The following is a 24,922-nucleotide window of genomic DNA, read 5'->3' on the forward strand; positions in this document are numbered from 1 at the left end:
ATTTAAGAGACAGGTCTGCAATGTCACTGCACTGACCTGCATCAGAAATCTTTGCTGAGGTAAGATCTACTGCACCCTCTGTTGTGCCACTGAAATTATAGCTGTTCTTACTCTTGTATATGAACAGGCCAGCTTCTGCGAGGTTTGTGTCTGACATTGATGGTTTAATTCCACCAAACCCTTTCAGTCCGTAAGGTCGGTCATACTGGTAATGATCATCACGATATCCAAAACGATCTTCTGGCAGGGGTGTGGTAGGTTGCTGAGTAGCGCAACTTCCTGCAAATGGGAGCTTGTATACAACATCACAGCATACAGCTCTTTTAGAGGCTGTCAGATCAACTGGTTTTCCATCATCTGTTATTACAGCTGTAACCACTTCTGCAGATGTACCATCCACTGATACCACAGTATTAAAAGGTTTTGCGGTGCTGAGATCAACAGCTCCTGCCACTGTGGCTGTTCCAGTATTTAATCCATTGGCAGCACAGTTTGCAATTGAAGTGGGTCCAATAGTGACAGGGGTGGCCTGGAAACTTCCTCCACCTGTGCTTGATCCAACTGAGAGGTTAATTGGGATCTCTGTTGTAGCAAGGGTGGAAGGCTGAAAATCAACTGGCCGATAGATAATTTGAGAAACAGGCTCAAACACCTTGTTTTTGGTTAGCTGAAGGGGCACTGAAGATGGCTGAGAGATGTCTACATTGTCATATCGCTGGAGTGTAGCAGCGCAGGTCATAATGGTAATGCTATCAGTCACTATAGAAACAGTGGATGATTCAGCGCTGAGATTGACCACAGGTGACTGTACAGCACTGTTGTGACGACTGATTTCACTAACAAAGGACTGACGTCTTGACTCTAGGCCAGAAGACAGATCAACACCAATAATATTTGATTCTGAATCCATTTTCACAGTCCTAAGATCTACCACTTCAGTAGGTTTAAAAGCCTGTCCATTCTGTGCTGACATCTGTGGCTTAGGTTTCTCCATCGAGATTGGGATACCATTTGCCCTTGGAGCTGGCACTGGTGGTGGTGTCCTTTCATGAACAACAGAGACAGTGGTTCTTTGAAGTTCTGTAGTGACCACTTGAGAGATGAGGTTAGGCATTACTACAGGTGGCTGAGCTGAGGCTGATATAGCCTCAATTATATGACAAGAACTAGATACATGTTTTTCTGGGCCACATATCTCTTTACTTTCAATGGATTCTGTGACACGTGTGTATGCCAGAGGCACCCTGGTTGTTTGAGGAGGAGTTTGTTGTTGATGATGTTGTGAATAGGACTGAGGTTGATAATGTGGTTGATAATAATTCTCAGGCTGAGCTTGATGTGAAGGAGATGCAGGCCCAGGGCTGGAGGGAGCTTGAGTTGTTATATTGTCAACTGGTGAGCTAGGCTGGGAAGGCAGTGTGATAACCACATATGTGTCACGTAGATTGCTGGCATATCTTGGAGAAGAAGGTGATTTTGGTGAGTGTTGAAATGACTTGCTCTCAATAGAGGGGCTCAGATTGAGGACTGTGTCATTGGGACTAGTGGGAAGTGCAGTGGGTCTTGGTGGATGTGGGGTATGGGCAGGCGAAGATGGCTGTGACCCAGGCTTTGGTGCAATTGGTGGTTTGACACCATGTCCTGGTCTGTGAATGTCCCCAATCCCAGCAGGAAAGGCTGGCTTTGGAGGAACAGGAGGGGGAACGTGAGGTTTGTATGTAGGAGTAACTGTTTGTCTTATGGGTGATCCTTGGGATGTAGTCATAGCTACTGGCTCTGGTCTTGTTGGAGTTGCTGAAGCCTGAGGTGGAAGTGGAACTGGAGCTTTCCTGGGAAAAACAGTAGGTTTTGGTGGGGTGGGAGGAGGCAGAGCAACAGGTTCCTCTGCTTTTTCCTGAGAATTGGTCCTACGCAGGACATTTGGCTTCGGGGGCACTGGTGGGGCAGTTGACACGACACTGGGTGTACTGGGTGTGTACTGAGGGACTGTGGGTAAGGGTGATACACTGGCAATCACAGGGGTCGATGTTCTTGGTAATGTACTGGATAAATCCATAACATCAGCCTGGGATGCTGTGACTGTGGTTTGAGGTTGCAGCTCTGATGTAGATGATGGAGGAGACTCAGAGACCTCTTTCACAGTCTCAATTTCCGAATGCATATCCAATTCTGCAGTTTTCTCCTCTTCTTTTTTAACTATACTCTCATCATCAGAAGACACTTCTCCTGAAGAGCACTGTGTCACTTTTAAGTCTGGAATGGGGTGAAGTGCCTTTCTTGATGCAGTAGCTTCCACCTCTGGCTCTAGCTGAGTCGGACTTGTTCCAGGAGTCAGGACTCTTTTCATTAGCTCCTCATAGGCAGTTTCAGCATCTAACAATGGCTTCCCATCTTTGCCTAATGTTACATTGCAGCTTATGGAAAAGGTATTCTCAGCAGGTTGTAGGACAATTTCTGGGTAAGTGTTTTCTTTTTTTGGCTTCATATTTTGGTATTCCTGCTCCAACTGCATGAATTCTTTTCTCTTCTTTATCATGTCTTCATAAACTTCATCAGGTGATCTCAGTGTTTTAGGCAGAGCAGGTACAGTTATTTTTTCTGACTGTTCCAGATAAGCAGCTGAAGTATCAGTAAGAGATGAATAGGCATAGTCTTCAATGAGTATGCCTCCATAAACAGACTCTTTTCCTGGTTGAATCTCGCTTTTGTCAACTGTTGGAGACTTTACCTTCAGCATTATTTCTTCATAAGCCTCATCAGCAGATTTTAGAGGTTTTTTCTGAATATTCTCAATGTTTTGATCATCTGTTGGGGAGTAAAGAGATACAGATGTGGGTAGTTTAAATGTTTTGTGGACTTCTGCAATCTTTTCTGCATGGATTTCAAACCCTTCAGGATCCGATTCAATACTCGGGGAAAAGTCTGAGCAGGATGACCGTCTGATCTCCTCCATTTCAGCCTCCTGCCTCTGTTCTTCAGTTGGTGAAGCATCTTCAATAGGAGAAAGGTTGCTTGGTGGTGTCTTTGTATGCTCTCGCCTCCTCTGAGCTCGAATCTCCTCTTTGTCTTTCTTAGATTTTTTCCCTGAGCCCTTCTGTTTTTCTTGCTCCTTCATTAGTTCTTCCTCCTCCCGTAACTCTTCTTCCTCTGAGGAATCTTCAATAGTTGGCAACACCTGACCAGTCTGTCTGTGTTTGGCTTTCCTGTGCTGTTTTCCCTCACCAGTACGGACATGGCCCGGACTACTGCTGTCGCTATCTTCATCCAGTGACGAGAGAGATGTTGGGGATGTTCCAGGAGTAAAGCTGGATGCATGAAGACTGGATGACCCTTCACCTTTTGACCGATCATCTGGAGAGTCTGTGAGACTTTCCATTTCAGGCTCTCCGTCAGCATTAGAAATAAGCACAGGGCTGCTGGTTGCGTGTAACTCTATAGATTGGAATTTGCGAACTGCAGTACCACTCTGATTATCTTCTTTCATGTCTGGTCCTTTCTCTTTGTCTAAATCAAGTTTATCCAACGGGGAGGTGAGTTCATTATCGTCATCATCTGGATTTATGGTGGTTTTCTTGGTTAGTCGTCGGACTTTTCCTGATGCGCTCTTCTCTACAGTTTTCTTCTGTTCCATCTGTTTCTTCTCCTCCTCTCTGATCTTTCGTCTGACAAGGTTTTCCTCATCAGATGGTGAAGCATCCTCATTCTCACTCATTTCAATGATCTGTTTTCTGATAAATTCCTCATCATCTCCTGATATTGGACTTTCTTTTCCAAAGCTTTCACTGCTCTCATCCAGAGAATCTGCTCTGACATCCATGGGCACAAGGAGCTTTTTCTTAGAGATACCATTGGTATTCTTCTCTGAAAGTTCTTTGTCCTCTTCTGAACTCGGTGAGTCGAGTGAGAGGGTAAGTACCTCCAGTTTACGTCTGGTCTTGAGAGTGTTGGTTTGTTTCTCCTCCTCTTGGGTGCTTTCTTGGGCCTTAAGGATGGGAAGGACAGTACTTTCTAGCTTTGCTAAGTCTGAGGGGCTGGTAGGACTGCCCTCCTTGCCCACCACTTCTTTTATTTCAGGCTCTTTTAAAGTCCCCGCTGTTTTCACCTGATTGATTAAAAGAAAAGAGTTTTTTATTTTACAATCAAAATGACAGTATAGACAGAACAGTTTTAAAGATTGCATATGCACAATACATAATTGCACATAAATTCAGTAATGGCAAAAATGACAAATGGAGATGTAATATGTTTTCTGAAATTCAATAATTACTTTGAATAACTGGTATATGGTATATCTTTTATGCATTTTTCAAGTTACTACATTAGCTCTCTTCTTCAGAGATATGATTTATACATCTTTCATAATGTTCAATTGTATAGTGTAGAGTTTTGATACTGCAAAAAAAATTTATATGGTAAAATATTCAGTAAAGCACTTCCATCACATTTATCTTGATATATACTTAAATTACTCAATCGATTGTTGCAGAAATAAAGCAAATGATACCAAAAGATAATTATATGATCTACTGCTACATCTGCTAAACACTATGGTCACCTCAGAGCCTGCATCTTCATCACTGTGCTTTTCCGGAGGCTGAACTTCAGCCTCCATTTTCTCCTCCATGTTCTCTTCCTTTGGGCTTTCATCCTGATCACTAACTACAGACTGGATTTCAGGTTTTGCTACAGGGACTGAAGCTACTGACACAGACATATTCTCTGATGCTTCATCTTTCTTTGATACAGTGCTCTCTCCTACATCAGACACAGTAGCGCCATCTTTGTCGCTCTCTGCACTCACTTTAGATACTGAGACAGTTTCCTGTGTATTGCCAGCAACAGGTTGTGAGTCATCCTCTTTCTTGTCGTGTTCTGCTTCCTTCTGTTTGACTGACAGCTCAGCTACTTTCTCAGGCACATTTTGATTTTCAGCAGCACTTTTTGCCATTTGTGAAGTCTCAGCCTCACCCAGAGAGAGCTTCTCCTCACAGTCTTTATCACTGGCTTGTGTCTTACTAATAACAGCTGAAGATAACACCAGATCCACACTTTGCACAGGCACCTCAACGCTGACCTTTTCTTGCACTTCATATTCAGGAGGTGGGGGATCAAAGATAACATCTGCTTTGTCAGATTTTTCATCATCCTTTAACGTAGTGTCCTGAAGTGTCTGATTCTCCTCTTTTTGTGTTACCTCTGCTATGACCTGAGACTTTTCTTTCTCCCCTGACTTCTCTGGTAATAATACTGTCTCAACAAGGCTTTCTCCAGTTGGTTCAGACTTTTCCTCTGGTTCTACTTCTTTATTTATCTGTTCTTCTTTTGGCATTTCCTCAGCGACAGCTAGAGTTGGCTCCCCAACCTTTTCAGATTCATTCTTCTCCATTACAACACAGTTATTTTCTGTTACAGTACTGTTGACTACTGGACATAAATCTGTTTTATTAACCTCATCCTTCACAGGTTTTTGATCATCTGCCTTTTGAGCTGTTTTTTGTTTAATTGCATCCTGCTCCGAAGCTTTAGGTTTATCAGCTTTTACCTCGGTAGCCCCTTCTGCCCCCTCATTTATTTTCACCCCAACTGACAGTTTCTTATTAGCATCCTCAAGTATTTCCTCCTTATTTGTGTCCTTGTTTTTAAAAAGTCCTTTAGGTTCAATAGTCTCTTCATGTGTTTTCTCAAGAGCTTTGGTTTCTCCTTCAAATGGAGAAACAAGAGGAGGGGTACCTCCCATTTCATGTGGAGAAGGCTCCTTCTCTTTATCTATGGGTTTGTTTTCTATTTCATTTGCCTGACTCTCTCCCTCTGAAGCTGAGGCAGAATGTTTCTCTGCCTCTACTTGGGTTTCAGACTCTAAACACATTGGGGGTTCTGGTTTTAATTCTTTCTGTATTTCATCAGGTTTAGGGATATCAAGGGCTACAGAACATACTGCTTCTTCTACCAGCATTATTTCCCTTGTTTCAACATCTAGTGGTGTATGTACTGGAGCTGATGGACTTTCATCAGCTGGAATGACTTTGGGTTCATCTGTCAGCAGCTTCGCAGTTGAAACCTCTGTTACATTCTCTTCTTTTACATCTTTAGATGTAAAATCTGGTTGAATGGGAACTTCAGAAACTGAGGTTTCCTGTGTGACTGCTTTAGGAATCATGGCAGGCATTGGCTCAACTAAATCTGTCATTTCTGGAAGCTTTTCTGGAGTCACCTCTAATTTTACATTATCTGCCAGGTGAATTGCATCCTCACTTTGGGTAATTTCAAGTTTTGGCTCGGATTCTACTTCAGCAGAGGCTGTTGTCTTGTCTAAAACTGCATTACTCAATGGATTTTGTGTCTCACTTTCCACAAGGGAAGAAAGGCTCTTTGTCACACTACTGTCCTCAGAGTTATTTTGTTTTTGCATAACTTCTGGGATTTCTTTGACAATTTCCCTCTGTGCTTGTAATTCAACATTAGATACAGCTGTTTCTGGATAATGATTATTTGCTTTCTCACAGCTACTCTGTTGTTGTTTCTCAGCTTCTGGCAATTCACTGGTAAGTTCACTCTGTGCTTGTTGCTCAGTGTTAGATATCGCTGGATCAGGATGGGGATGATCTTCTGCTGCTTTCTCACAGCTACTCTGTTGTTCTTTCTGAACTTCAGACATTTCACTGGTAAGTTCACTCTGTGCTTGTTGCTCAGTGTTAGATATCGCTGGATCAGGATGGGGATGATCTTCTGCTGCTTTCTCACAGCTACTCTGTTGTTCTTTCTGAACTTCAGACATTTCACTGGTAAGTTCACTCTGTGCTTGTTGCTCAGTGTTAGATATCGCTGGATCAGGATGGGGATGATCTTCTGCTGCCTTCTCACAGCTACTCTGTTGTTCTTTCTGAACTTCAGACATTTCACTGGTAAGTTCACTCTGTGCTTTTTGCTCAGTGTTAGATATCGCTGGATCAGGATGGGGATGATCTTCTGCTGCTTTCTCACAGCTACTCTGTTGTTCTTTCTGAACTTCAGACATTTCACTGGTAAGTTCACTCTGTGCTTGTTGCTCAGTGTTAGATATCGCTGGATCAGGATGGGGATGATCTTCTGCTGCTTTCTCACAGCTACTCTGTTGTTCTTTCTGAACTTCAGACATTTCACTGGTAAGTTCACTCTGTGCTTTTTGCTCAGTGTTAGGTATCGCTGGATCAGGATGGGGATGATCTTCTGCTGCTTTCTCACAGCTACTCTGTTGTTCTTTCTGAACTTCAGTCATTTCACTGGTAAGTTCACTCTGTGCTTTTTGCTCAGTGTTAGATATCGCTGGATCAGGATGGGGATGATCTTCTGCTGCTTTCTCACAGCTACTCTGTTGTTCTTTCTGAACTTCAGACATTTCACTGGTAAGTTCACTCTGTGCTTTTTGCTCAGTGTTAGATATCGCTGGATCAGGATGGGGATGATCTTCTGCTGCTTTCTCACAGCTACTCTGTTGTTCTTTCTGAACTTCAGACATTTGACTGGTAAGTTCACTCTGTGCTTGTTGCTCTGTATTAGATTTCTCTGTGCCAGCATGAGGATGATCTTCTGCTGCTTTCTCACAGCTACTCTGTTGTTGTTTTCTAACTTCTTGCATTTCACTGATAAGTTCACTCTGTGCTTGTTGCTCTGTATTAGATACCTCTGTGTCTGGATGAGGATGGTCTTCTGCTGCTTTCTCACAGCTACTCTGTTGTTGTTTTTGAACTTCTGGCATTTCACTGACATGTTCGCTCCGTGCTTGTTGCTCAGTATTAGATAGCTCTGTGTCTGGATGAGGATGGTCTTCTGCTGCTTTCTCACAGCTACTCTGTTGTTGTTTTTGAACTTCTGGCATTTCACTGACATGTTCGCTCCGTGCTTGTTGCTCAGTATTAGATAACTCTGTGTCAGGATGAGGATGGTCTTCTCCTGCTTTCTCACAGCTACTCTGTTCTTTCTGAACTTCTGACATTTCACTGACAAGTTCAATCTGTGTTTGTTGCTCAGTATTAGATACCTCTGTGTCAGGATGAGGATGATCTTCTCCTGCTTTCTCACAGCTACTCTGTTCTTTCTGAACTTCTGGCATTTCACTGACAAGTTTGCTCCGTGCTTGTTGCTCAGTGTTAGATAGCTCTGTGTCAGGATGAGGATGATCTTCTATCACTTTCTCACAGCTACTCTGTTGTTGCTCAACTGTTGGGACTTCACTGATAATTGCATGTTGTGTTTGTTGATCACAATCAGATAGTTCTGTCTTGGGGTGAGGATGGCCCTCTGCTATTTTCATAGAATTGTTCTGTTCTTGTTGAACTGGTGGGATTTCTGGAGCACTCTCAGCTAAAGTCTCTGAATTTGGATGTTTTTGTTCAGGATGAACTACATTTTTAGAAACTGATTCATCTACTTGTGACTGTGTTTGTTCTTCTGACTGTGGTGTTTCCTGAGGACTGTTCTCAGCAGGAGGGAAACTAAGTTTAAGTGGTGCACCAGAACGTGTAGTTTCAGGTTCTACCTTGGTTTCAGAAGCGGGTAAGGTTGCGTCTGCTGGTTCTTCTACAGGTTTGCTATCTACAGCAGCAGGGGTATGGGTGGAGGAGGGGACAGGAGCAGGGGAAAGTTGTTTCTTTGGGGAGGCCATGGATGTTGGTGGCATATCTCCCAGCTGGCCTGACATGGCTCTTTGGGTCTGACAGTTCAGGCAAAGCCATTCTTTCTGTAAGACAAACATGAGAACAAATTCTTATTATTTACTTGGAAATTACAAACATAACAGATATATGTACCCTGCCATCAAATTGAAAAATTCCATGGCCCGCATGGATCTGTTATACAGTATCTGTGAGGCCTTTTTTGAATACATGACTTCACAATACCACACAAAGATACTCATAAATGGTCCATGTGTTCATCCGTTTTCAATACTTGCTTAATCCAATTCATGGTTGCAGTGGCTGGAGTCTATTTCAATTGCTATTGAACGAGAAGGTCGCCAGTCCATCACAGGGCCAATACAGAGACAAACAAGACAAACAATCATGCACACTCACACTTGCTTAATTTAGGGTCAATTTAGAATCATCAGTTAACCTAACATGCATCTTTTTGGATGGTGAGAGGAAGCTGGAGTACTTGGAGAAAACCCAAGCACGCACTGGGAGAACATGCAAAATCTTCACAGAAAGGCCCCTCTTCGGATTTGAACCAGGAGTAATGTTACTGTAAGGCAACGTTTCTAGCCAACACACCACAACGCAGACCCTATATGGTAGTAATTGAAAATAGGGTAGTCACAATATCTGATTTTCACTACATGATTATTGTAGCCAAAAGTATTGAGCTTTATAAATTGTACCATATACAATCAGAATTCAATCATTACAGATCAAAACACAACATTATCGTACATATCATCAACACAATATCAATGTTTCATTCATTTAATGTCACGATTATCATCAGGTATATGCACCATCTAAATGTGGATATGCTTTAACAATTTCAGCACAAGTACACATACAAAAACTATTAAAACTCTACAATCTTAATTCAACCACTTCAGACATTTAACACTGAAAAAAAAACAAAAAAACAAGGCAAAAATAAAAAACTATTCTACGACAAGACCCTTTGCTGTCAAGTCCAAATTACATATCTGTTGTAATGAAGCCCAGCACAGGCAAATTCAAATAAATTGTTCAGTGCTATCATTCTTTTAAGTTCAATAATTGGCCACAATTCCCTCCTTAAAATAAACTGGAATGTAATTTGGGACAAAGGCTGACACTTCTCTTATTTCAAATTGTGCTTTCCTGTCTTTGCTATTGTATTATTGCTGTATGATACCACGTACTTACTTAAAAACAGTACTCTAGGAGGATGTGCTGTAAACCAAAAGCCCTTCAGGAAGTTATAACTTAAGAGCTGCAGCTATTATAGCGGTTTATTATCTCCTTCTGCTTTGCTTCAAGTAGAAAAATGATAAACAATCAATATGCTGGAATTTGAGAGCAAAATATAGTGAAAACACATCCTAACTAATAATGTGGAGACACTGAACCAAAATAGAAACCTGGCACAAACATAAGCAAACACCTCAGTTCACATTTCGACAAGTGTGCCAATATTCCTCCGTTGCCCTTCTCTTATTTCTCCTTGCTTAACAGCAGGGTTTATGCTAAATTGGAGCTTCACAGAGTCTCTATGCTAAGTCATACAGCCTCTTTCCAAGCACAGAAAAAAAGAGGGAGAAACAATGAAAAAGGAGGGGGTTGGAAGAAGATGACAGAGAAAATGTTGCAGCGACGTGGTCACATTCAATAAAGCAGAAACGGCCATGTTTAGTCCATTCCTAAACAGTATAAATCTTACTCTGTAGAAGGAATGACACACCTACATACAAATCTCACATAACCAGCTGTGAAAAGGCAGCAAAATGCTTAAACATAATTATGTAGGCAGCACATATATTAGCATTTGTGTGTGTTTGTATGTGTGTCAGTCCTTCTATCAGTCCTTGCTGGAAGGACTTGAAATGTAAGTTTCTTTGGGACTGGATAGTGTAGTGGTAAGATTGGTACCTTTCATGTAGGTGATCTGGGTTAAAATCCCCTCCATGAAATGTAGTACCTCCAGTAGGGGTCCTTGGGCAAAACCCCCTTACCCTATCTGCCTACCTGTAAGTCGCTTTGGATAAAAGCATCTGCCAAATGCATAAACATAAACATATCAGTATAACCAGAAAGAGCTGGAACTGAAAGCTGGAGAGATGGCTGCTGATAGGAATTGCTGAAAACCAATTCAGTCAGACAGTTGCTTAGCCTCAGCCACTTAAGAGCCTGTCATCACAGACATTATCAAGGAATCACAACAGGGATGCTTAAAGCTTTTACAGTACATCAGTGTGCCTCTTGTGGCAGTCCCATTTCACAGCTTCTTTAACCCTTAGGAGTCTACGGGTGTCGTATTTATTGCTTTTCCAGCAATTGAACACAGAAATAATTTTATATCAATTTACATTTTTGTTTGTGTAAAAGACACATGTTGTGTAAAGAATCCTATGGGTTAAATAGCTCTATTGTTTTATTAGGGGCTGCACGGTGGTGTGGCGGTTAGCACTTGCCTCACGGCAAGAGAGTTTCTGGTTTGAATCCTGGCTGGGGCCTTTCTGTGTGGGGTTTGCATGTTCTCCCCTGTATGTGTGGGTTCTCTCCGGGTACTTCGGCTTCTTCCCACCATCCAAAAACATACACATTGCTTGACTGGTGATTCTAAATTCTCCCTCGGAGTGAGTGTGAGCATGCAAGGTGGTTTGTCTTGTTTGTGTGAACCTGTGATGGACTGGCGATGTGTCCAGGATGTACCCTGCCTCTCATCCAATGGCAGCTGGGATAGGCTCCAGCCTTCCCACGACCCTGAATTTTATTAAGTGGATATAGGAGATGGATAGATTATTCCATTAGTCGATTTGGCACTTTGACAATTTTTACAGTGATTCTAACAAATCAAGTAATTCATTAAGTTGATTGTCTTGGCTAACAAGGGGTTCAGTGTCTTGCGACCAGTAGACGGCCACTGTAACGCCCGAGCAACCCCACACCCACCCAACAGCAGGACCACACCAATCACAAGTTTAATTTGGCACAAATTTAAATGAACAATAATAGTTCACTCCTCACTAAACAAAAGGCGTATAGCTTTCTTTTTTTTTTCTTGTTTGTGGGGCATGCCTGCTTATATCTCTGACTATTTGCTATGACGTCTTCTGCAAACAGCAATAAAGATGATTCATACAGTCAGAGCATGGGAGTCAACACTTATCTATAGCGTCACATCGACATCAAAGAGCTGGCACATACTATCACCCACGGAGATGAGTTTATGACGGCACTGATGACATACATACAGTCATACAAAAGGCATAAAAAACCTATGAGGAAATCAACATATCGCTGCTTTTTCCTAAATGTGTTCTCTAACAAATACAAGCTCATACATCAGAGAAAAATTCAGGACAAAATCAAAGTGAGTACTCAAAACATTTCCATCTTAATCAGAGCTTCCGCCAAAGGTCACAGGGAGAAGACAATTTGAAAACCGCAGACGGGAACCAGATATTGGGATGGGATGGGCCTTACTCACGTTAGGTTAATGTTTCCAACTGGGAGCTGGTTTGTTGTGAAGGTCATAGCAGCTCTTTGATTAAGATGAGGGATACTGTGAGGCATTTACTCATCTAAATTTAGATATAGCCGAGCAACAAGAGAGTGTGAATTCATTGTTTTACCTCTCAACACTGCCTCTACTTCATACATTCTTGCACATATTCTCATACTATCTCAGTATTTTGTAACTTTAAACTTTATCGTTTTGTTTTATTACTTTGATTTGTGTTGAATTTCGATGAATTTATCTTGTTTTTTTTCCTACAGCAATAAAAAAGTGTTATCTTAAAGGAAAAAGATGCAGATGGGTTGATGGAAACAATAAATAGAGAAATAGTTGGGTAAATTAAACGTGATATAAAGAAAAGAGGGTGATAATGGAGACAATAGAAAGGAAGGAGGATGAGTGAAGCGGACATGAGCAAGAGGAAAAATAGAACAAAGGAGAACAGAAAAAAGACGAAACTAAAAGCAGGAGGAGAAAAGGACCATGATTTTTTTGAGTTAAAGGGTGAGGCAGTTAAGGACCTTTATGGTCATTGGAAATGGCTCAGCACCAGATACTGCCATCAAGCTCAACATTATCACCCTGTCAACCTGCAAATCAATTGCCAGGAAATCAGGACAAGCTGCAGTTGATGGTTACTTCAAAGAATGACCTTAAAATGTTACAGCACAGATTGAGATTGTGGTCGATGTCATTTACACTTTGAGTGGCCCAAAAAGTTCTGCCTCACTTCCAAATTATCTCCTATTCCTCTAGCTTTGATTTCTCAGTGTTCTTCCACATTGAAGTTTTCCTCAGTTGGTTGTGTGTCCAGAAACCTTTGAGAAATAGTTACATTTTGTTGTTTCTTTAACCTCTTGTCGGATATGAAGACTGATAGCACTCTCAGGATGATTAGCTCAGCTGAGATTTTACAATTAAAAAAGGAGAAATATCATACCTGGTTTTGTTTAGAAATATCTACTTCAAGACCAGGTTAGCTATTTCCACATTTCAAGCCTTCGTGATAATCTAACCAGCAGCTGGATTTGGGTTTTAAGGAAATACATTGTAGAATAATTACATTTTTTTCCTGTGGTTGAGAGCATATATTTGGGGGTTTGAAGTCAGTGCCAACTTAAAATTTTGTTGTTTTCAAATATCTGAAAATGTGTCATTCACGGAGCCATACAGGTTTTCAGGGAGAAGTTACATTTATTTTCAAGATTATCCTCTCCTAACTTAACAGAAGAAAACAATATCTTATGATGCTCTACCAGTACTTTGTCCAATGTTTCATATCCCTACAAAGAAATGTGAATTATAATTGACATTTTTAAATTTCTATCAGTTGGAAGTTGGAAATTTCAATTTCCCATCTGTTACTGAATGCAGCATTAGTACAGCAGTGGTCGCAGCCATTTAAAAAACATTAAAAAAAACAGCCATATATTGTTAGCCGCTAAACATAGAGGACTGGAATGAAAATTAAATCCAAACTTTATGAAGCCAATATAAGATGGAGGTCCCAATGGTGTTATTAACCATCCAGTAGCCATCATGGCCTGAGGTGCTAATTTTAACAACTTGGGCCAGTTCAATATATGGCTCACAATGAGACTGTTCCTAAAAGAGGGACCGGCCACCTACCAGTTGTATTTGGTTGAACTGTGGACAAGGGGAATTTAATCTTTTTTTAGGAATAAAACCAGTCAAGTATATACCACTTTTGCTTGGGCTCAGAGATCCTGGGCTATTTACTGTATACTTTCTCATACCACAATAATGTGCTCCAATGGTTATGGAGTATTACATGCCTCAAAAGAGACAGACCCTGAGGAAGAGTGGGACAAAGAATGTCTAAATTTATCTGCTTGAATAGTAGAGAAACGAGTACTACTGGGCGGTCTCTGTGTGATATTTTTGACCAAAGGATTTCAAAGACATTTCATTGAGACCTCTGGAAATTGTGTCAGCTTGTGAAAAAAGAGCATAACATCTTTTTTAATGAACACATTTTTAAATATTTTACTGATATTTACATTTGTCAAACACAGCCTATGTAATGAAAAATAAGAATAATAAGAATGTTGAAAACCTAAGAAGTAGAGACTTGTCAATTCCTGACCTCTCAGTCCTGAAGCTTTTGTTGAAATTAAAGTCTTCAAATTGCTGTCCTTTTTCTCATTGATCAATGGCCAACTTAATTGTAATGCGCTAGACTGCAAGCTGAACATCACAGCATCAGCTCCTTTGCAAGCCAAAAAAGATCTTTCTCTTAATAAATGCAACACAGTTCTAGATGTTACCAGACCAGATTGACATACTGTATTTGTCCATGCTCATGTGTTGATGCAATTCTCACTGGAATCATTAAACGAAAGGCTAGTATCCTAATAACATTGGAGGTATTGCCAAACAAGAAGCAAAAAATGAGGGGAGAGGTTGAATATTTCAATTCTACTGTTGAAATGTCTTAATCACAAGTTAACTTTACTTAGAAATGAGTGTTAAGTGAGCCTATTCTAGGAAAACTCCCAGGAGAAACAAGGATGGAGCAAGTTGATTATCCCATCTAAATACACAGCTTTTATCTGACTGAAACCTGACAGATGACATCTGTTTCAGAGGACCTTTTTATTTTTACTAAGCTGGTTTGTCTCCAGAACCAACTTAGTAAAAATAACTCCATAAGACAGCTTTCCTTTTACAGAAGATGAAATAATACAGTTTGCTTCAGACATAATAGCCATCCAACAGTCACAATCCATTCAGCAAAAAAAAGCTCCATTAACAGAGTGTTTCAGATTTTCCTGGCACCAAATAGCCCCACAGATGAAGATCACAACTTGCCTATAAATTTAGCATCACATTTAGCAGCAACTGAGCTGCTAAATTTAGATGGGAGATGATGGCATATCAAAATGTATTGTGGAAAGTAGAAATTTTATGAAGTTGGACATACACAGGTAACTTTTGTAGATGTTAACCAACAACTGCATCAGGTAGAAAGTCTTCATGTAACCCCCAAAAAAACAATAAATTAAGGGTCATCAAAGCATCATGATAACCATCCTCTGTTGTTGGCTGCTTTGTAAATAACTGCCTTTGTGATATGTAACTGTTAGCTGATGTTGTAGCTTTCTGCCCTACACTCCCCTAAAAATAACTTTAATGATATTGATAAGTTTATTTCTATTCGTGTAAGAGTGTGTGATGACCAGCCACCTCATACAGTTATTGTCAGACAGAGTACAAGTGCAAAAGTGTTCTGCCTATTCACCTGCTGATAAACATATTTGTTTTCCGTTTTTTTGCTGCCAACTAAAACAGTGCAAGTGTCTGAGAGAGAAACATTCATTCATTCATATTTTCAACTCACTTCAAAAAAAGAAGAGAGCTAAAAAAAGACATCTAAAAGAATCAGCCTAAGCCTAAAGAGCTTTGGTTAACAAACACATTAAGAAGCTTGCAGTTGTCTAAAAAAGGATGTGAGGAGGTGGGGATTCCCACTCAGATAAGAACCTGTGTTTCTTTAAAAGTGTCTAGCAATGCGATGTAGCATGCAATTATGCAACATGGTTTGTAGGCATCCTTTGTATTTTATGCTCTCTGACAATTTTAGGTATGCTTACATGGAATGATTTATGGTTCCATTACATAAATGACATACAAAAATACACGGTGAAATATTGAAGTATATTCTTGCATTAAAGCACATCATATTCCGAAATTAAATTTCTCGTAACTTTTTCATGGAATAATAGCTTTGATTTTTGTCCAGTTTTAGTTAAGTTATTTATTAGTCAATTATCTAATGTAACTCAGAAAACCACCTTTGACCTTATTACCCAAGATGGTAAACACTGTGCACTTGTAAATGCCATAAGCTGGGGTTTAAATAGGGGGTTCTTTAGCACAATTTAGACTTGAAAACCTTCAAAAGTGGTGAAAACACGTGGAGATCAAAATATTTAGATGTCATCTAAAGATTTAAATATGGCATGCTCATTTATGACTAGAAGAATTGTGTAACTGGCACACTGAAAACACAGAAAATAATACCTAGTTTGCTGCCCTTAAAGCAGCTAGTAGAGCTCTCTGTCTCTGACAAAAATCATGTAAAGGTTGACTAGTCTTGTCCCTTTCTTTGTGGAAAGCTTTTGTGATACATTGTGCCTTATTAAGTGCAGAAAAACTTGAATATTCTGCCCACTCCGGACCACACTGCAGGGGCTCGTGAGCATTGACATGCACGCGCAGCCAGCTTCAATGCCCCAACATAACGCACAGAAGCTTGGATTACAACACACACATGGAAAGTGACTTCTTTCTCTTGCAAGAATGCCATTACACTGCAATATCTTCAGATTCAAATAGAGGAGAGATAATTGGAGTCTTGTTCATTGTATTATGATAATTACTCAAAGGCATAAGCCACATCAAAATTTTACAAAATTTCACAATCCTTAAAAAAAACCCAGAAGCATCTCAGGTTCATACACAGTTATCTACTAATAAGCTGTATGAACAATTTCATTATGGTTTCCGCCCCTCCATAGCACAGAAACAGCTCTTATTAAGATTTCAAATGACCTCCTCATGGCTGCTGACACTGGTCTACTAACAATCCTCATTGTTCTTGACTTGAGTGTGGCTTTTGACACCATCTCACAGTATTCTGCTTTACAGATTAGCTCCCATTGGCATCACTGGCACACCCCACAACTGGTTTAAACCCTGCCTTTCTGGCTGCACTCGGCACATACAGATCAATGCATTAAAGTCACAGTCATTTCAAGTCACCACCAGTGTTCCCCAGGGCTCTGTCCTAAGGCCCCTCTTGTTCATAATTTTGTTGCTTCCACTAGGTCTTATTTATCACAAATTCAATATCATTTTTTACTGCTATGTGGATGACACCCCGCTCCACCTATCCTCAGTCCTCAAGTCCACAGCTCCTCTACCTCCCTCCTACCTCTCTGATTGCCTTGCTGAAATAAAATGTTGCTTCACAGCAAATTTTCTCAAATTAAACTGTGGTAAAATAGAAGTTCTCCTCATTGGCACTAAATCGACCATATCCAAAGCAAACAGTTGTATCTTAAATATGGACAATTCCACTGTTTCTCCCTCATCTCAGATTTAAAGTCTCGGTGTCATCCTCAATAGCACACTGGCTTATACAGCTCACATAAATAATGTAATTTGGTCCACTTACTTTCATCTTCGCCATACAGACCGTGTCCGCCCGTCTCTCTCATTCAGCATCACCGTTATACTTGTTCACACCGTTGTTAAATCCCGCTTAGATTACCACAACTCACTTCTCTTTGGTCTACCTAGCAAGTCTTTACACAGGCTCCAACTGGTTCATAACTCTGCCACCCGTATTATTACCAGAATCCCCTTCACTAACCATATCACCCCTGTCCTGCAAGAACTTCATTGGCTCCCCATCAAATACTGCATTGATTATAAAATTCTACTCCTACACAACGTTACCCCTCCATGTCTGAACTCATCCACATTAATACACCAAACCGCACCTGGCTACCATAGGAGCTAGAGCCACTCTGCACCCCACATCTGGAAACTCTCTCCCACCTGACATCGGCAACATAGACTGTCCTTCCATCTTCAAATCAATGCTAAAAACTTACTTGTTCAAATGTACATATGGCATGTGATTTTATTCAATTTATCTGGTATTCCCAACTAAATGAAAGTTTAGTTTTCAAGAATTCTCTTAACATTATTAATTGCATATTATCATATTTTTATCTTTTGTATTGTAAAGTGACCTTGGGTATCATGAAAGGCGTTGCATTGTCATTATTATTATTATTAGTAGTAGTATTAATATTACTCTTATCAAAGCTTTGCCATTATTTCAAAAGGAATACTAAATTTGTAAATATCTAGACCATACTTGCACATTCAAGTTGTGATAAACCACTACAACTATACTGGTTAAAACAGGATCCTAAAACGAAAAAGGAATTTTTCACATATAAGATGTTTAATGGATGAGAAAGAGACAATTCAAGCCAAAAGTCTGAGATGTCTCAGCACACTGCACTGATGGCTTCCAGCTGTTTTAACATAACAAGGCAGCAGTTTAATCTAACAGAACTTTCCGTCAGGCATTTTTCAAAAATATGAAGAATGATTACGAATCTAATAAAAAAACAAAGAAACAGCAATTCCGGGGGATTTCAAATGCAGAGTAGCTGCTTCCAAATATATTTTACAAATTTTTCAATGATGTTACAGTTCTCACAATGCTGTCGGTGTAACTCATAGGCATGAGTCACAACTGCTAAAACAAACTACAATAGTCAGGTTGTCATTGTCTGCACAGCTTACGGCTCCATAGAGTGACACCCTTATCCTTTCTGATACCACCCTTCTCCTCCTCCTCCTCCTCCATCCTCTGTTGGATACCCTTTCTGGTCACAGTAGTTTTTCATCTCATCTCCCCTCTGTTTTGGTTCTGTCCTCCCCCATGCCACACTGAAATGTAATCAGGCTGTGTTTTTATTAATCATTTCATGCCTCTTTTAGTATTTTTCATGCATCCTTACAAGACATATAATTGCTTTTCAGCCAGGGTCACAGTTTTTTATGTTGTAATTTAACTGTCAATTAATTTAACCTGTCAATCAAATAAGTGCCTTCCAGCGTCACTCCCTTTGCCAGCTTTATATATATATATATATATATATATACACACTCCATTACAGATGAAAGGCACCACTCGAATTGAGCAAAAATACATCCACTTGTTCTTAGTTGTTTTTTTCTTTCTTTTTCTTAATACACAAACATGATTTTCAAGAGTGAAGCTATTACCTCATCCAAGCAGAGCTTCTGGCCTTGCTGACTGAATATTATTTGGGTGCATTAAACAAATCCTGAGTGTGTTGAAGGGGGAAAGAGAGAGCAGCAATAGTCAGGATGTAACTATAACAGCCTGTGCTAACAAGATGAGGTCGATGCCAGAGTGTGTGTGCTTACAAGTGTCTGTGTATCTCCGCCTGCCTGTCCTCCAATCTCTGTCTGACAAGGGCTCAGTCCTGGCACGTTAGAGTTCTTGGCTTTTCTCCTCCCATTTCTTGGCACTAAAGTCTCAGTGGCTTGAAATGTGACTCTGGCAAATCATGCAAAAATTAGTAAATTAGTAAGGGGATTATTGGAAATCATTCTGGAGAAGAGTTGGAAGGGGGTGCTGTAAGAAGAGTTAATTATGATCATAGTCATTTGGTATGGTAAACCAACCTTAGAATGAAAGGTTTAGGCAAATGTGGTGGACTAAATGGTGGCCTACCAGATCTATTGCTCAGTCAAAGAATAAATATATTATTGCTATTCAGGTGCCAGCATTCATGCAGCAAAATCTTAAAAAGTAACTCCCCAATGAACAGATCAAAGTAATGCACACACAAAATCACTTCAAGAACCAAAAATATCCTTCTAATGTGGCCATGTGTAGGTCTCTGTGGACTGCCTGGTGCTGCAAGAAGACCCTCTTAAAGGAGAAAATATGAAAGGAAACACAAAAGAGCTACTAAAGAGGCTGCTGGCGGGCGGGGGGGCTGCAGTCCCTTGTGTTCTCCCCTCTCTCCCCTTTGTGGCTCTCCTTTATGGCTGTGCCTATTATTGTACACTTCAGGCTCCTGACCGAGTGATAGTAGAACTGTGAGGCAAGTGAACTGTATGGAGCAGATACAGTTAAACTAACAAATGAATCCCTGTAGTATTGCATGCATCAGATTTATCTAATGACTGGGTCGCATATGAAAGATCAGTTACACAAAGCTGAGGTTTTGAGTGTGCCATTACTGTATGACAGGTCTGTTTTCTGCATGTCCATGAGTGTATGTATGACCAGCTTTTATCTGCCAGTGCAAACTCACGAAGGTACAGGTGCTGTGGGAGGAGGTGAGGGCACGGTCACAGAACGACAATGAGGAAGAAGGAATCAACATGCAAGTGAGTGTGTGCATATAAGTATCAGACCAATGAAATGTGAAAAACATGCATCATCACTCAAACGCAATAACATGCCTTTCTGTTACTTGTAACATCGAATTGATAAATCATTATATGTCCAAACCCAACTTCCCCAATGTTTCTAAAAGTTATGGAATATATGGTAACATTTTGGAGGCCAGCAATCCTCCACATATGATGGTTTACAACTTTGCATATTCATAAAGAGTAGTTCAAGGAAGGGTTAGCATGACAAACTGCAACCCAAGCTCTGTCATGCAGCAACATTCTAATAAATCTCTCATATATTTAGACCGTTTTGTCTGTAAATATATATTGTTTAATAATAATTAAGGCAAGGGACACTATTTGAGACATATTAAAGCATTAACACCATGTTGTTTTAGCAATTTACAATATATTATAATTATTATTACATCATTATAATATAAATTCAAGTTACAGTGATGAAAATGTGCTTAACGTGCAAACCCTCGCTTTTATTTTCAGGTATTTGCATGCTAATTGGAGGGAGAGTTTAAGAATTATAGCTCTTTGATATGTAATACTCAGGGATCAAATGTAACTGGACACGTCTCAAAAGTTGTGTCAGGCACAGATGCTGAATATTGCTTTCTCATTTATTCACCAATTAAGCAGATAAAAGGTCTGCAGTTGATTCCAAGTGTGGAAGCTGTTGCTAAGAACCCAAAACATGTTGTCAAAGTGGCTCTGAATTCAAGCTAATCAAGTCATTCTGAGCCTAAAAGGCTGCAAAAACAGAACAAATCCATCAGGGATTTATAGCAAGGTCATTAGCAGTGGCCAAATCAGTTTGGTATACTCAAAGGAAGAAGAACACACTGGTGGGCAGCACAGAGAAACACACTCTGGAAGGTAGGTATGTCATTCTCATTACCATAAAAAGAAGACTTTACAAGTCAGACACAGCAGGTTCACTAGAAAGGTGTGCACCATTCATAAGCCTTAAAAAAGAAGGACCAGATTAGACTTGGAACCATATTCTTGGATAAATTAAAGTGAGATCAACCTGTCGGTGGGTGAAAAAATGAGGTGGGTGTTCAGACATGTGAAATCACCATTCGCATTCGGAAATTATCCGATCTGAGGAGTGCAGACACTCTGATCACTAGAGGAAATCACTCCTGACAGGAAAAGCGACAAGGGTTGAAAGTTTTCAGATATAGCGTGAAATACTCATTCATTGTTGGAAACATACCATGCTCTGGATGAAGGCAGGCATGGTTTCTGCTATATCTGTGTATCCTGATATGAATACTTTTATGCAGTGCTTACCAGAATGAAGGGAAGAAAAAGGTATGAAGGAGGCCTCAAACAGCTCATGATCCAAGTCATACATTATCACCTGAAATGCACACGGAGGCAATGTGATGGCACATGGCTTCCAGTGGGTCAATAATATTTTTTAAGGATTTGACAGAAGACAGAAATATCTGCATGAATCTTAAAGTTTATATATTTATACCGTCCATTTCAATCTATCCCAATGCTGTAAAACTGATTATGGTGCTTCTCAGTTCAGATGGACAACAACCAAAACACGATGACACGACCAAGGAATTATTGAGTACATGGATTATTTTCAAGTCAAACAACTTATCTCAACTCGTTGAGATGATTTTCACTTGCGGAGGACAAAAAGAAATGTCAGAAAGACTCATGAACAGCAACAGCATCCAAAGACACCTAAAGCAAAGGCCTGGCAAAGCATAGTGAATGTGGAAACCTATTCTTTGGTGATGGGTTCCAAACTTCAAACAGTCACTTATATCAAAAGATTCTCAACAGAGTATAAGAAAGTATAAGAAAAATTAGATTTTAAACACAATACTGATTCTTGGAACCATTTTATTCATGTTTATGTGATTTCGTAAACCATAATCTTCCAGCTGTTGAAACACATCAGCAGGATCACTTTGCTGATTCAAATCAATATCTTTGGTGACTTCAAAGATTTGTAGTCATTGACAATGTAGCAGTCACATCGATCAACCAATCGAATGCACTTCAGCAGGTACAACAGTAGGTGAATGTAATGCTGCTGCAGTTTGTTGTCAGTGCCAGCTGTTAGTTTCAGTGAAAAATAAACGAGCCTATAGCTTGAAACCCTGTTGTTCATGAGTTATCAGATACTGATGATGATTCTGTAGCACAGGCTGCTTTTTAAAGAGGAAGTAATATCCTGTAAATAACTTGCTCTGCCGGTAACCAATAAATGGAGCTCTACTGCTAAAAGCAACTGATTTTTGTAGCAAGAGTTGTGATTCAATATGCTGTTCACTTAGAAAATTAGAGATTTTGATTATAATTGTACTGATTCTGAACACTACTGGTAGTGAGTTTATAAAACTGTTTGCTTCCAATTAAACCCCAACACAAATGTTAAAATTCAAAGGCTGTGACTTGGAGACTGCTTTCTGTAAAAACCTGTGAAAAAGCAGAAATATGATAAGAATTTTCTTTATGTGATAAAGCACCAAACTCACATCTTTTCCCTCAGCTCCAATTCTTTGATTTGTGCTCGTTAGCAAAGGGGTGCCTCTCCTATCTTATGTAAGACATCTCCAACGAGCACACTCTTTACTGATAAGGCCAACATGACATGGAGCCGGAGCCTACAGTAACATCGCTAAGCTGCACTAGAATCACTTTTACAGACTTCCTCTACATCAAAGGGAGTGACAGCAGGAAAAAGCACAGGGATAGCACCACTAAGGGAAAATCTGTCAAAGAAAATACTTTCTTTAAAAAGGGTGACAGGCATCCAAAATGCACATATTGCCAGCATTTCTTATACCGACAGGAAAAGATCAAAAGATGCTCGGAAGAAGACCTAAAACATCTGGAAATGTTAAATTAAAAAAAAAAGACAAAGTGACAAAAATGCAGCAGATGGAAATGGACAGAAACAAAAAGACAGCTGTGACAGAAAGAGAGCAAGAATAAAAGAAAACAAATCGAGGAGAGCTTTTCCTTGTGGGGCGCCTATTTTCAAAACTCATATTGATGGGGATTAAGCAGAAATACCTGAGAGAGGGATCAGACCTCTATGGAGAGGACAAGCTTCCTGTTGCCCTTTAAATCCTTTTAGGAAACAGAGATAATGCCCACACTCACACACACACACACACACACACTAACTCATTACAGTATGCATGCACACTCATTTTAAAGCATTTCAATATAAAGAGACCATCAGGAGCATACTCTTACTGTTATGACAAAAAGTCACTTAATCAAAAAGAGCACCTACAGTGGCCTGCACCAGCCTGACAAGTAACATCTCCTACACAATAAGTCTAAGTATTCCTAATAAAACAAATTACTGTTAAGAATCATAACTCCCATTGCTTTAAACACACAGTCACACTCGCACACTCACTTGCGTCAGCAAATGATCCCTTGCTGACAGCCGACATGATGACAGCGAGTGACACAGAGGTGAGGCAAACCATGTAGGGGGTAGATGACTCAACCAAGGAGTTGTGTGCATGTGTGTGTCTAGTACAGAATATTCCACATATTTGCTCCCAATTCAAGATTGAACTTGTTCAAATTCTACTGATTTAAAAAAGTTATTTAACTTCAGTTCAGTTGTATGAAAGCACAAAGAGGATTGATCCACATTTTGCTCATTTTTAGCTGTGCCAATGGCACTTCAGGCTTCAAAACAAGAGGATGTTGATGAAAGGCCCAAGCATCAGTGGCTTAGATGCCCATCTCTTTTCCATAATTAAATTTTTCTCAGTGCTCGGCCTCGCTTAAATGATTCGGCTCTTCAGTATTGTAGCAAGCATGTGCAATTCGAAAAGCTAATAACTGTCAGAAGAGGAATTCTAAAGCTTTTAGTCATGTGATGACGCCATTTCAAAAGAACTGTTTTAAGCGCGCAGGAAGGTCGTTCTAGTTCTTTCAGTCTGCGGTACATTCTGGCATCTGAACATGCAGAAGTCCTTTAGCTTGGCACATAAAGTGGACATGCTGTAACAGATGTGGCGTTTTCCCATTACATGGTATGGTACAGTACAATTAGACTCGGCATGGCTTTTCCATGCATTGTTTTCCATTACATTCAGTATCCCCTCTCTGTGAGCGGGATCAGCTGTTTATCAGTGCAGCTGTGGCGACAAAGACGAGACACATAAGAGATCTGCTTATTACATTACATCAATTCGTAATAGAAGCTTTTATCCAAAGCAACTTAGAAGTTAGGACTGTAGAGGAGTATATTATTGTAGTAAATGATTTTCTGACAGGCTTTTAGTACAAAAGGGTTTGAATGTCTTTTGGGAAAGATCATTAACATCTGAATGCTATGGAGCTCAGGTCAGCAGAGAAACTAAAATCTATCTGTAAATCAATTTTTGCTGTTAATAAACATGTTCATGTATTCATTAGCCATGCATGCAGTGTTGGATCTGTGTCCACAAAATGAGATATTTATTCTGTAAATGGTCGACTTCATGGGACAACGAAGTGTGTCACTGTGAGTGGGCTACCTTAGAGATATTGTTCACACCCACAAATGATGATTCTGTCTGACCAATCAACACTATGCAATGTTTCCACATCACCGTATAGTATTGGCTTAGTTCACTTGGAATTTGAGATGACGTAGAAGCAAAAAAAACTATTGGACAGTATCCGTTACATGGTATAACCTAAAATAGAAAACAAAAAAAATAAATGAGCCAAACTGTTGTTTACTACACGGTACCATGTAAAGAAAAGTATC

The 24,922-nt window shown here is 40.0% G+C and overlaps 1 protein-coding gene across 4 annotated transcripts in view; it reads right to left on the reverse strand.

Moving 5' to 3' along the window:
* pcloa (piccolo presynaptic cytomatrix protein a) overlaps nucleotides 1-24,922 on the reverse strand; it is a 67,815-nt gene that overhangs the window by 34,701 nt on the left and 8,192 nt on the right. For all 4 annotated transcript variants that reach the window (XM_075471709.1, XM_075471708.1, XM_075471710.1 and 1 more), the window contains exons 4-5: nucleotides 8,516-8,716; nucleotides 37-4,102 (exon numbers count right to left, since the gene is read on the reverse strand). In XM_075471709.1, coding sequence (XP_075327824.1) covers nucleotides 37-4,102; nucleotides 8,516-8,716 — 4,267 coding nt within the window. The remainder of the gene's footprint in view (nucleotides 1-36; nucleotides 4,103-8,515; nucleotides 8,717-24,922) is intronic.

Source organism: Odontesthes bonariensis, chromosome 8 (assembly GCF_027942865.1).
Source record: "Odontesthes bonariensis isolate fOdoBon6 chromosome 8, fOdoBon6.hap1, whole genome shotgun sequence".
NCBI lineage: Eukaryota > Metazoa > Chordata > Actinopteri > Atheriniformes > Atherinopsidae > Odontesthes > Odontesthes bonariensis.